The sequence below is a fragment of the Melospiza melodia genome, chromosome 2 (genome assembly GCF_035770615.1).
Source record: "Melospiza melodia melodia isolate bMelMel2 chromosome 2, bMelMel2.pri, whole genome shotgun sequence".
Classification (NCBI taxonomy): Eukaryota; Metazoa; Chordata; class Aves; order Passeriformes; family Passerellidae; genus Melospiza; species Melospiza melodia.
Window position 1 is genome coordinate 64,002,469 of NC_086195.1, and position 13,580 is coordinate 64,016,048.

The 13,580-nt window shown below is 43.1% G+C and overlaps 1 protein-coding gene across 1 annotated transcript; it reads left to right on the forward strand.

Moving 5' to 3' along the window:
* The first annotated feature begins 11,412 nt into the window (after positions 1-11,412).
* LOC134414252 (epidermal differentiation-specific protein-like) lies at positions 11,413-13,111 on the forward strand. The gene is made up of 2 exons (XM_063148540.1): positions 11,413-11,569; positions 12,087-13,111. The coding sequence occupies exon 2, from the start codon at positions 12,137-12,139 to the stop codon at positions 12,665-12,667; it is 531 nt and encodes a 176-aa protein (XP_063004610.1). The 5' UTR covers positions 11,413-11,569; positions 12,087-12,136; the 3' UTR covers positions 12,668-13,111.
* The last annotated feature ends 469 nt before the right edge of the window (positions 13,112-13,580 follow it).

Consider the following 13,580-nt stretch of genomic DNA (forward strand, 5'->3'; position numbering starts at 1 on the left):
TCCTGGGCTGCCAAAGGTGTCCTCAGCAGGTCAAGGCAGGGGGTTCCCACCCTGTGATCCCCTATGGTGAGATCCCACCTACAGTACTGTGTGCAGCTCTGCAGGTTTTTACTGGGGCCTTTGAAACCTAGAGAGGGGAGATTTCAATTGGACATTTGGAAGGATTTTTTTGTGATGTGGTGATGAATCATTGGCACAGGTTACCCAGAGAAGCCGTGGTTGATCCATCCCTCAAAGTGTTCAAGGCCAGGTTGGTTGAAGTTTTGAGCAGCCTGGTCTAGTGGAAAATCTCCCTGCTCATGGCAGGAGGTTGCAACTAGATGGTGCTTAAGAGCTCTCCCAGCCAAAATCATTCTGTCATTTTGTGATTCTAGGATGTGCAAATTCAGCAATACAGTCAACCTTGCTGTGGTTTCCGGTCCCAGTCTCTCAGTTTCATGTTCCTCCTTTTACATCTACAGTAGCTCTTTTTCCAGCAGCACTTATAAATTTTGAATATCAGCACAATGAGTCTGTATGGCTCCAAGTCCCAGCACAATGCTGTTCTTTGCAAGGCTGGCTGAGGAGGAAATCTACCCTATCCTACTGTGCAGGGCTGTGTAGGCAGAAGTCTCTGCTAAAGCATTAGCATGTTTACAGCTCAGGCTGGATGGTTTATAGTTGTGGCATGGAAGGGTAGAAGAACAGTGCCTTTCTAGCTGCTTCTCAGGCATGCAGTGGATGATGCCTGAATGTTGTGAAGCACAATGTCAAACAACACATATAGGGAAAGAATTTGAGATTCTGGAGTGGATTCATACAATGGGAAAATAAAGATGCAAGAACATCCTTGTTGGTGTTCTTTCTTTGACACTATGATCTGCAGATTCTTGCAATATCTCTTAGGGTGGAACATATAAGTATGCACTTAATCTTTTTTCTTTTCTTGATAGTAGAAACTGGCCTGAAATTGGTGGTTTGGCTTTCTTATAAACACAAGATAAAGAAGGCAAAGAAATGTATTATGATTAATCTGGCAAAACCCAGGTAAAGGGATTAATTTTTCTTTTGGGATATAGCAGCCTGGCTATCTTTGACTTCACAAAAGTTTCCTATACTTATAAAAGACTATACCTCCTCCTGCTGCACTGTCTAAGAAAGTGTAGAAAACTTTTAGAGGAGGGAGGAACATGGAGATTTCTGTCACTTGCATTTATTCTCTGTCATTATTCCTTTTCTTTTTACTTATCAGATAAAAACATAATCACATTCCAATTTTAAAAAGCTGCTTCAAATACCTGTTTGATTGGGTTGTTATGCATTGTTCCAGCTGTCTCCCAGTCCCTGCTTTATTTCTTTCCCATGTTTTGTTTCCTTTCCATGGCAGTTGCAAACGTTACTCCTCTGTCAAGATGAGCAAGGTCCTGGTGAAATCTTGGAGGAATTGTTGTGAGCAAAATATTTACCTGGAAATCTTCTTGTGCTTCTCTTGGCTTGGCAGCAAACTGCTCTCCTAACTGGCAAACCTACAGTGAAAATTTGCTTAGAAGTTCAATCACTGATGAGACAGGACAAAGAAAGTCAAGAAATGGGGCAGACCTGTTGGATCTCAAATGCTTCAAACAATTATTCTCTGCAGTTAAATGAGTAATAAAGCTGCTGTATGCACACAGAAATATGGTAACTTTTTTGTTTGGGTAAAGCAGGGAAGTTTGTTGTGAGAGGCTGCAGCTGCTCTTTTCTCTGATGCTTTCACAATACTCTGAGTTTCTTTTGCAGAAAGATTTTCTTTTCCTGATAGACAATTTTTCAGGAATTCTGAAAGAAGGCATGAATTGTGGGTAGCACGTTTGATATGTCCTAGATGTGATTCTTACTCTAAATGATTCAGAAATCCAGAAGACATTGCAAGCAGGACGTAAGTGTGTTGTGGGAGGGAGATGTTTGTGTGTTTTTCGTGAGAAGTTCTGAAGAAAGAGGGAGGGATGGTGAGAGGTATTCCCAGAACAGACTAGCCAATAATCTGCTGTGAGCATGCACATCTGTAATGTGAGATTATCAGCTGAGACCCTGTTGTGGCTGGGTCAGGATCACGTACACGAGTGTGAAGATGTTCAGCTTGCGTCATTGCAGGGCTGGCAATGTACATTTGGCATCAGATATGTGCTTCCAGAGGGGAGGGTTTTCTTGGAGAGTGTCGTATGCAGTCCGTTCCCACCCCAGCCTCCTCTTCTCATAAACCCTGGGAACACTTAATATCATCCATCTAAGGATGTTGTTCAGAGCTACTGGCACACTCTACATTTGCATCTGACCGACTGCGTGACAACTTTTCCAATCACCAGATGCCTTTGCTGTTTCTCCAGAATCTCTAAATTGAAAATCTCATTGAGAATATTTTAAAAAAAGAAAAAAATGTCTGACAGTTGTGTTTTAGCTTTTCTAGTTTTAACTGCAGATGGTGCTCCCTCTCCAAGGAAAAATTACTGCAAAGAGCAATCCAGAAAGCTTTCACTCAGGCCAGCAGCATTCCACAAATTGCCATGCCTTGTGTGCAACCCTGCACCCTAAGTTCACTTAACTGAAGAAGTCCCCACATTCAGAAAACCTCCTGAGTGTCCAGCTGTTCATGAGCCAAGCCCCCGCAGCCTGCAGGGTGCTGTCAGATGCAAGTCCTTTGCAAAGTGCTGGGCTTCACACTTATAATTCCATCCAAGTCTTTGCTTTCCAAAGCTGTGGTTTGCACTCAGGTTTGTTGGCAGACCCCTTCCAAAGGCAAGCTTGCATATTCCAAAGCTGGGATCCTTATCCTGTTATGTCAATTCACCCCACAGTGCTTTACAATTTTTTTTTGCTCAAGAAACGGCAACAATGATCAAATGCATCTGACACCAGACTCGTGTTCCTCCAGAGGCTCCAGAGCTCAGATGTTCACACAAGAGGGGACCTAGAGGCATTGGTCCTGCAAGACTGTATAGGGGCTGTATGGCCCCTACACCTCATCCTTAACAAAGAACCCCTGTATCTCATCAGCCTGGTGAAAATATCTGTTAAAACAGCTTCTATGAGCAACTGTAAAATAACCCTTTAATAGCAAAGTATGAATATTCTCTAAGCTATTTTTCTCAGTAACTTTGTGTACTATATAAAACTACAGGTGTGTAGTCTGACCATACATAAAATACCAAATTTAACTGAATAATCATATTTTTGATATCAAGACATTAGGACACACCAAGGATTTATCTCACATGGAGTGTAGCATGATGGTTTGCATAAAAGTATTTCTTTAGATAGCAGGTAGGTTCCACAAAAATCACATGTGGTCCAATTTAAATAGGGTTTCTGTTTCTGTATGGGAAGACTGCTACTGAGACAAATGTGAGCTCATCTGGAATCTGTTTTGATGGCACTACAGGGGTGCCCTGCATGACCCTGAGTAGAGGGAAAGTGTTTCAAACATTAAAAAAAAAAAGAGGTGAGGCTTTATTTTGAGGCTCTGCCTTTTATATTTCTGAGATCCACCGAGGGATTCTTTGTGGATTCAGTAAATGGTTAGTAGAAGTTCAGTTATGGTTTCTGCATGTTTTCAGAAGGAGATGCAGGGAAATCATTGCTCTGAAGTATCTGAGCTCTGCTAAGATGTGATGAAGGGTTTTATTATGGTTCCATGTGACCTTTGTAATTCTCATCTCACTTCATCCATGCAGGCTCACGATGAAGAAAGATGTACCCAGCTGTGGCATCCAAAAATTATCTGTACAGTACAGATAAGATCAATCAAGTTCAAGATGGAAATTCTTTATTTCTTAATACAGGAGCAGTTTGCTTTGGGGGAATGTTGTATTATTAGACAGACAATATAATAAGATAAACTTCAAAGGCAACAAAAAAAATGGTAATCTTTGTAATATATAGTTCAGTTTAAATCTTGCCAAGGTGAATGACAAAACCATAAATGAAAGAAAGGTTCTGCAAATTCTCCCACATGCCTATCACTTCTTCATAGATCTCATGGATAGAATGGGAACTGATTTATTGGGAAGAGAAACCTTGACACAGCAAAGATTGGATAAGGCTGTGGAAGCAGTTGCAAAGAAAACATGTCAAGAGGTAATCCTTGAGTTTTGACAATGTTGTTTAGTGATGAATGAAAACGTACTGTATTATTGAGCCATTCAGCACATTTCTAAGTGTTTGAAAAAAACCCAACAATAAAATGTTTCTACTTGTTTCAGACTACCTGGTTTGTCCCAACTACAGGCTCCCTTCTTGCTCAACTATATTACACCAAAGACTTTTCAGGCTATGGTACACAAAGAGAGCTGTGTTTTGGCCATCTACTGGCTCCACTGTAGCTGGAGAATCCCTGCTCTGTAGGGATTAGGCATGTGAAACCATTGTATTTCCCATAGGCATGCTAGCAGGACTGAAGGTTTTTCAAGCTCTGTCCCCTGCTTTCCATGTTTCCAGAAAAAGCAGACCATTTGCTTTGGAAGGAAGATAGTTTTATGAGCATTTTATTTAATCTTAATAAGGATGTGTTTTGCATTTCTTCCCTGTTCGTGCTGTAGTTTGACCTCGACAGCAACACCTGCCTGTAAATCAAGAGAACAATTGATGTGCTGCTACATGTGGCATCACACCTCAGCGAATGAGATTGAAAATATTGCAAAAAAATAATGTGGGGGAGAGAAGGGTTTTTCAGGGGAAATCAGTGCTCAGGTGTGTATGGAGAAGGATTCAGTTACTAGGAGAGCCTGGGGGAAGAAGCCAGCCAAAGCCTATGCTCACTATCCACCCATCCCTAGGTCACCGGATCAGCTCTGCTTAGATGTTCACAGCAGATACCAACATTTCTGAGACCCCATTGCCACAGCTCACAACAGGCAGTGCACCCTGCTGTGGAGGGTGTGAATAATGCCACATATAACAGATAGAATATATGATTTCTGAAATACATAAGAGATGATTTATATATGATACATTGTATATTCTCTATAATGCATGGTATGTAATATAAAATATGAAACATACAATGTATGTATCATGTCATGTCATATCATAATCATATCAATGTTATTAACTTGGTCCTCTGCAATCTCTCTTCTTCAAGCCTGGGATATCTGGGAAATCTGAGTTCCATTATGGTAGGCAGAAAAATTTGGTGGGAATTTTGCTCCTCTCAAAACCAGCTCCTCTGTCTCAAGATCCCTCTAGTTAATCAGAGTTTGTCCAAACATGATGTGGAAGGGTGGAGTTTAATTCCAAATTCACAACACTGTCTCTTGTCAATGATAGGATCACTTGTGTTTGCAGATTTGATCTTGTTGCCAAAAATATACTGGGGGTTCAATTATCATGTGTCAGCTCACCTGTTGAGCTGGGAACAAAAATTTTCTGAGTAACCAGCCTCACACGCACAAAAAAACCCCAACTGTTTCGAAGAACTGTGTTCAGAAGAGGCTTTCTGAAATACAGTTTGTTCAGCCAATGAGTCAAAACAAAGTGGCACAAATGCCTCAAAATGAATTTTTCAGATTAACAAGAAAGAAATAATCTAAATACTGAAATGCAATTTCAAATTATAGGGAGAAACAGGTGATAAGGCATTCCAGTGCTGTGTTCTGACCATGCTTGAGTCATTAAATGGTGTATGAAGCCTTCATTATGCCTGCAGGCGGAACTTTGGCATTAAAACCAGCTTGCTGACAAGGGAGCACTGCTTTGGGTAAATCTTGTCTTTTAGCAGCCTGCTGTTAGCATCCTGCACATGTATTGCAGAACACAAGAAGCAGGTATGCCTGCTTGTCATCTGGTTTCCTGGCAGACAAGATCTGACCTTGAGCCTAATTTGTACATTTGGCAGTGAGCTAAACCAGCCTGGTCTTGTTCTGTGGTTGGCTCTGCCTGTGGAACAGCAATTCCTCTTGTCACCTTGCTGAGGACAGGTTATCTGCAGGGTGCTTTAGAGGCTTTGCAGGGCAGACATGTTCAAGACTTATCTTGCTAAGGCAGCAACAGAGGCACTCTCCAGACCCAGCCAAGGCAGCCCAGAGAGCCCAGACAATTTGGGAATCTGGCCTCAGCGGTGCTGATGGGCTGGCTACCTCACAGCAGTGCAGCATGGCACAGACCACTGCTCTGGAGCCTGAAGGGATGCAAGGTGCCAGCATGAGGCTGCACTTATTGGAATATTTACCAATAAAGCCGGACGGGACGTGCCTGAGCTTGTCTGGCCCTTGGTGCTGAACCAAATAGTGGCAACTATGGTGGTTTCACCCCAGAGATACTTTTGGCTAGCTGGATGCTGCAGCTGGACGCTTGGAGGCATGTCCAGGAATGCAGTAGCTCCGGTGGCTGCGGATGGATCTTTCTCCTGCAACAGGATCTGCCCCTCGGGTTTGCCTCTGGCGGAGAAGATTTAGGAGATGGTGAAGGAAAAGGAATCGGTTCTGCTGGAGGGTTTCAATCCATAGCTTTATTCTGGCCCACAGGCCTCTGAATGCATCAACAGCTCCAACAGAACTCCTGAACCGCGTGGCTGCTGTTCCTTTTTACCCAGGGGAGAGGGGGAAGGAAGAGGTAGGAATCCCACCAATCAGGTACATGGGAGGAGGTCTTAAGGGACAGAGAACACCTGGATGGCCCAATGCCCCCCCAGGGGTAGAGGGCATCCTTTGAATCTGCCAATCACTCAACGCCCTTCTGGAATTCCAGGATTGACAGACAGTGCTTGGCAGGGGTCAGGGAGGGAAAGGAGAGGTGATTGACACACCTGGGAGGGAATTATCGGGGAGGGACCCGAGGTTCTGAGGTAAACCCTGAAATCACAATGCAACATGCACCTGAGTGAGTGGATCCTGCTGTGAATCAGCTGCTCCGAGCACACTGATGGACACACCACACCACGACCCAGGCTCACACCTCTGCTTGGGGCAGGGCTGTGCCCTACAGACACTGCAGCTCCTGCTGGCCCTTGTCAGATGTGAAAAATTCCAATCACTTGTTTTTAAAATTTTTAAAGTTTAATAGTAATAAAATGGTTATAAAAATAGTAATACAATTAGAGTAATAAAAATTTGGACAATTTGAATTAGGACAATATGAGACAACAGAAACAAAGAGTTACAGATGTCCAGGTACCTTTTTCTGGGCAGTACAAGCCTGAAAAAGGACACTCGCTAACAGAGGATTAACCCTTAAAAACAATAGCCTGTTGCATATTCATACACTTCATATATGATGCATAAATTCCATTCAAACACAGGATTCTGTCTGGTTATCGTCAGCTTCTTCCTCATAATCCTAACAGCACCTTCGAGGCGGGAAGAAGTTCGCTTCTCCTGATAAGAGGGCAATAAATTCTTTTTCTCTGAAAGATTTAGGTGTCCTGTGACTGCTATCTCACTGCGAGTCCTTTCTTAAAAAAGTATCTTACATAGCATAGTTTCTATTTTAACATTTTGTTATAACCCAAAACTATATTTAACACACTACTTAAGAAAATTATTACAGCATAACTTTCTAACACAACACATATAATATTCATGTTAATATTTGCAAAAAGCCAATCATACAATACGCATTTTTCACATCAGATGAACACAAGAATGTGCACAGAGGCTGTGTGGACACTCTTTGGGTGGGCAGGGGAACAGGGTGACTGACGTGTCAACTCTTGTCTGGACTGAGGCAATAGAGTGCCCCTAAAGCTTGTCACAGTCCTCTTAACCCCATTTGGATGTAGACCCAAGTCACAGAGGGTTTTATTTGTACAATGTTGCCACTTTTCAACAATTGGGTTTTTCAAATGCTAGTCTTAATAAATCTTATTTTTCATTAGCATTAGTGTCAAAATTTTGAATGTTCTTCACTTCTGCCGTGTAAGAGAGGGAAGTTCTTTAAGAACATTTATCCTTAAAGAAGGTGTTGAGAGAAAACATCTGGAAAAGAAATCTCTTTCTGAATTTCATGGATGAAATATCATTCTCCTGCGGTCTTATTGCTGATAATTCTGTCAGTTGAGAAACTCCCTAATGACCCTAATAACTATGGATGAGTGTCAGGTTTGTCAAAATAAAAAGCGATGCTCTCCCACCAGGCTACTGCATTCCCACCTGGATCTTCATGTTTGTTACTTCATAAATCAGCAGGATCTCCTCTGCTTCTAAAAGAGCTCAGACACTTTAGTTATTCAGTCTTTAACATAAAAAGGATTGGTGACCCATGGGCTGAAGCAACAGAGCACTGACACTATTTCTTGCAGATTATCTCCCTCTCTTGGCATCCAGGATCATTACCCTTTTGAGACTGCTCTTTTCCAGCTCCATAGATATCACTTTTTTGGTTCCTTTTTCACCAGGACACTTGTGCCTCTGAGATGGAGACTTGCAGTCCCAATATATTTATGACTGAGGCACATATGCTGCAGGAGGTGAGGGGGTGCTTGTTTAACAAATTTGCCTGTGTCACCCCTTGACAACAGAGCTGCCATCCAAAAGGGTCTTGAAGGCAGGTGGAACGGACTGACAAGGACTCTTATGAAACTGGAAGTGGACAAAGTCCTGCATCTGGGAAGGAAGAACCCCGGCAATGACAGGTGCTGGGCACTGACTCTCTGGGGAGCTGAAAAAGACCTTGTGGTTTTTGTAGGCACAAGCTGAACATGAACCAAATCTGCCCTGGCAGCAAAAATGACCAACAGCATCCTGGGCTGCACTCCAGGAGCCTAAGCCAGCAGATTAAGGGTCATTGCTTCTTTGGCAGCATTTAGAACACTGCATCCAGTTCTGGGTGATGTAGCATAAGAAGGTGTTGGTAAACTGGGCGAGTTCAATGGGGGGCCATGGAGAAGGTCAGGGGGCTGCAGCACTAGCCTTGGGAGGAGAAGCTGGGGAACTGGAATTGTTCAGATGGGAGAAAATGTTTCAGTGAGACATAATAGCAGCTTCTCAATACTTATGAGCAAGTTACGGAGAAGATAAAGCTAAACTTTTCAGAGTGCATATTGTAGGAGGATGAAAATGTGAGAAACAACTAAATCAAGAGAGCATTCAACTGGCCATAATGAGAAAAATTTTCATGATGATGTCAGAAAATATTAAATCATACCACCCAAAGAAGTTGGATAGTCTGCATACTCTGAGGTTTTCCAGACCTGACTGGATAAAGCCACCAGCAGCCATAATTCACCACACAGATGTCCCTGTATTAAGCAGCTGACTGGATCCATTGACAATCAAAAGTCACCTTGAAATTCAATTACTCACCAATCCTACCATCCTCCTGGCTCCCTGGATCATTCAAGCTCATCACATAAGGGCCAAGACAGGCAAATCCCAATATTTCCTGAGCTATATTGCTCCTGAGGAATCCTGCTGTAAATAAAGATGATCAATGTCCCTTGTCCATCTCATTCAGCCTGGTCAGACCAAGGCTGTCCTGATGGGGATTTCTGTGCACTGACATTGCCTCAGTGGGTCTAATGAGCTCCTTTGCATTGTCCTTGCACTCAGCAATTAATGTGTCCCTGCAATTTGTCTCTCCACAGTTTAATGTTTGGGGCTTCCTTGGTGAATTTGGTTTTTGGAAGGGAAATTTTTCAAGATGTGGCTCTCCTGCTTTCAAGGGAGTAGAAGTAGAATCACATCCAAGGACAAGTGCAAGAAAAAGAGAACTGAGAGAGCATCTGTGGATCTGTAGGATTTCGTAACACAAGATGCTCTTCTGAGAAAGCCCATGATAGTTCCTGCAAACAGCTGATCAAGATTGAAAGTAAAAGGAAAGAACACTAAAGTTAATTTAAAGAGTGTTTATTTTTTTTGTGGGAAAGCCCCAGTTCCAGGGTTTCTGTCTGGCCAAGTCACTTTTCGAGTGCCGTGTGTAGGGAGAGCTCAGGATGAGCAGAGTTCAGCCCCAGGAGCTCCTCAGCTCAGCTGCTGGAGCCCAGGCTGCAGAAGAATTATCTGAAGCATTTACTTCAGACTGAATTGGGAAAATGTTTGGATTCATATTTAGCACAATAAAATGGAAAGAAACACCATGTCTAATCAAATTCAAGTGTTTAAATTCAAAACTGACAGTATAAAGCACCATTTACAATATTCAGTATTTTGTACAAAATAAGTATCTGCGAAGATCTCTGGTGGTCTTTTGCCATGTCTCTGCTTGAAATTCTGACTTTGAAGCTGTTTTTTCACCATACCAGGACCTCTCTATTTACACTTCTTTTCTGGGTTCCAAACTGTGTTCTTCTATCTGGTTTTGAGACAACAACATTGGTGCTTTTGTTTATCATCTACAATAGTACCATGCCCATCTACTACTATACATAAATATATACATGAACACATATGTCAAGGAATCAGAGAAGGGTTTGGGCTGCAAGTGACTCTGAAGAACCCTTCAAGGGATGGTGCATCTACACCTTCAGAGAGCTGAACATGAGCCATCAGTGTTCCCAGGTGGCCAGGAAGGCCCATGGCACCTGGCCTGGATCAGCAATGGGGTGGCCAGCAGGAGCAGGGCAGGGATTGTCCTCCTGTACTCAGCACTGCTGAGGCCACTCCTGGAATCCTGTGTTCATTTTGGGCCCCTCACTGGCAGACAGACATTGAGGTGCTGGAGTGAGTCCAGGGCAGCAAGGCTGGTGAAGAGTCTGGAGCACAGGTCTGATGAGGAGCCACTGGTGCAACTGGGAGTTTTTATTCTGAGGAAGAGGAGGCTCAGGGCAGATATGTTTACTTTTGACAGTTCCTGAGAGGAGCTTTTGGCAAGGTGGGGGTTTGTCTCTTCTCCAGGCAGTCAGTGGTGGGACAAGGGGAAATGGCTTTCAGTTGTGTATGGGGAAGTTCCGGCTGGATATTAGGAAACATTTCTTCATTGGAAGATTTTTAAGGTTTGGAATGGGCTGCCCAGGGAAGTGGTAGGGTCACCATACCTGAAAATATTCAAAACACAAGTGGAAATGATCCTTTGCAATATGGTTTAGGGGGTATGGTGGCATTTGGTTCAAGGCTGGATTAGATGATCTTAGTGGCCTTTTCCAACATCAATGATACTGTGATTGTAAGGAGAAGAGGGAAAAGAAAAAGAAAAATATTACATGAATGTCACCACTGTCACTCGGAAACCTTCCATCAAAACTGTTAGTAAGACTAAGGTTGTGTATGCAATATTATTCCCAGAAAAGCAAAAATGAAAACTCCAATAGTCAGAAACATTCTGTAGCCTGTGTGTCTGAGAATGCTTTGATACATTTTTATTACTCTGATTCCATTTTCTTCTAGAGAAGAAGGACAAACAGGAATTGAACTTCCCAGGTTTCATCAAGTCACTCGCACTTCATGGGACTTTTGAAAGAGACAAAGAAGATGTCTGATCATAGGAACATGTAATCTAGGACAGGATAGTTAATGATTTTTGGTGCCTGGAGGCATGGTACCACTTCCCAGTTCTGTGCAGTTGGCTGTTTCACAAGACTTCTGAGCCAGCTATAAAGGGAGGCTGGTAAGATGCCCTTCCCAAACCACAGCCCTGCACTGGAGGAATTGCCCTCAGCTCTCGCAGCCCTGCAGCTGACAGCAAGGTAAGAGGCACCCTTGGCACAGGAGAGCTGGAAGGGCTTCTTGGGCAGCTGCTGTGAAGTGCAGGGCAAGGGCAGGAGGCTTTAGTGCTGGGCTGAGAGCTGCAGCACAGCCGTGAGGCTCTGCTGTGTGCGTGTGCAGAGACTGAAGCCATCTCTCAGGGCATGAGGAGATGGATGGCTGCTGCAGGAGAGACAAACCTCACCCAGGGACAGCCTGGAGGGGGCCAGGGAGACACAGTTGTGGGGAGTGAGTGTGAGATAATTTAAAACTTCATCTTGGATGTATATCTAACCCAACACATAACTATTTAAAAGTGGGCAGTTGTGGGCACATATTTCATTTTACTTTTTCCCTCCAAATACAAACTACTATGTAAAGCCTTCACTCTTTTCCAGCTGTTGATACATTTATTCATTGTTCAAAATGTTTTACATTTTCTTTATTTCCCCATGCTCTCTATCATTTTGTAAAAAGTGTTCTTACAAGCATTCTTGTTTTCATCTTCCTTTCATGCAGGCTGTCATTCAAGGCCAACAGCAAGGACTTTCATCCTCAGGACTCTTGAGATGGGCAAAATCATCATTTATGAGCATGCCAACTTCAGGGGGGTGTCTAGAGAAATAACTTCTGACATTTCCAATCTGGGACATTTGGACTTTAATGATATTATCTCCTCAGTGAAAGTAGTTGGCCAGCCTTGGGTGGCTTATGAGCACATAAATTATACAGGCAGGCTAATGGTACTAGAAGAGGGGGAACATGACTATGTTGGTAGAAGCATGAATGACACGATCAGTTCTCTGCAGATGATCACTGAAGATCTGCATGATCCCCAGATCACTCTCTATGAGCATCCCAACTATCATGGGAGGAGCAGAGTAATAAGGCAAGCAACCAACCTGGCTGCGGGATTCGACAATGACATCATGTCTTCCCACAAAGTCCAGAGAGGTGCCTGGCTGCTGTGTGAGCACAGCGATGGAAGTGGGATTCAATACATTGCACGAGAAAAAGATAACCTTCCACATTACTCAGCAATCTACCTCAATGATAGGCTTTCCTTCCTGCGTCCTCTTCGCCCTGGCCGCTCTTATTAGAATGCAAATCCTCCAAAGCTGAGAAAATATGCAGCGCCAGCAAGAAATTTGAGATCTAGATTTCTCCTTCTGCTTGTGTAGCCTTTTTTCCCTGGGAAGTCTCTGCTGTGCTGCACTGCAGATCTGTACTTCTCTATCCTGCCTTGCATGCTTCTCCAGCCCCATAAATGAAAGTATTATCACGCTTGATCATATGAAAGAGTGTCCAAGCTAAGAAATATGCCAGGGACGTGTAACCTAATACACCCCCACCTGGCATTCCAGAGTCCTGGGCTGTGGAATGCTGAAACATTGCATGTTGTCTCTGTTGCTAAGTGAAACAAAAAATGTAAATGTAGGGCCAGCATTGCCTTCTTTAGAATTTGCTTTACAAAGGTACCATGGCTTCTGCCATTGTCTGTAATCCGTTTTGCTTTGGTGCCATTAAAGAATCTTTTGCAATTAGCAGTGAGTCTGTTTAGCATCTTTACAATAAATAAATATTGGTTTTTCATGGTGGACTGTCTCTGTGTATCCGGAGAATGGTTGATAAAGTCATATCATATTTTTCCTGGACGTCTCCTGGAGCACTGTCTCCTTCCAGTTTCACTGGTCAGTAACAGTGGGTTTGGGTTTGACTCAACCAGTGCGAAAATCTTGGTGAGCATGTTGATTATTGCTGCGATCCTGGCCAAAATCTCCCGTGAAGTGTAGATAGATAGCACATTTTTGATGGTATTATGTACAATCAATCACACGAATGAATCACACTGGTGATAGAGTCTTCCACTGCCCAAATCACATAATCAAAGAGTAAGTTCTCATAACTTTTAATTGATTGGTTGTTTGATCCCAGTGCAAACAACTGATTGTGTTTTTAAACCTGTAGTATCTTGATATGGCAGGAGGGATGACAAGGTATTCCATGATCTGT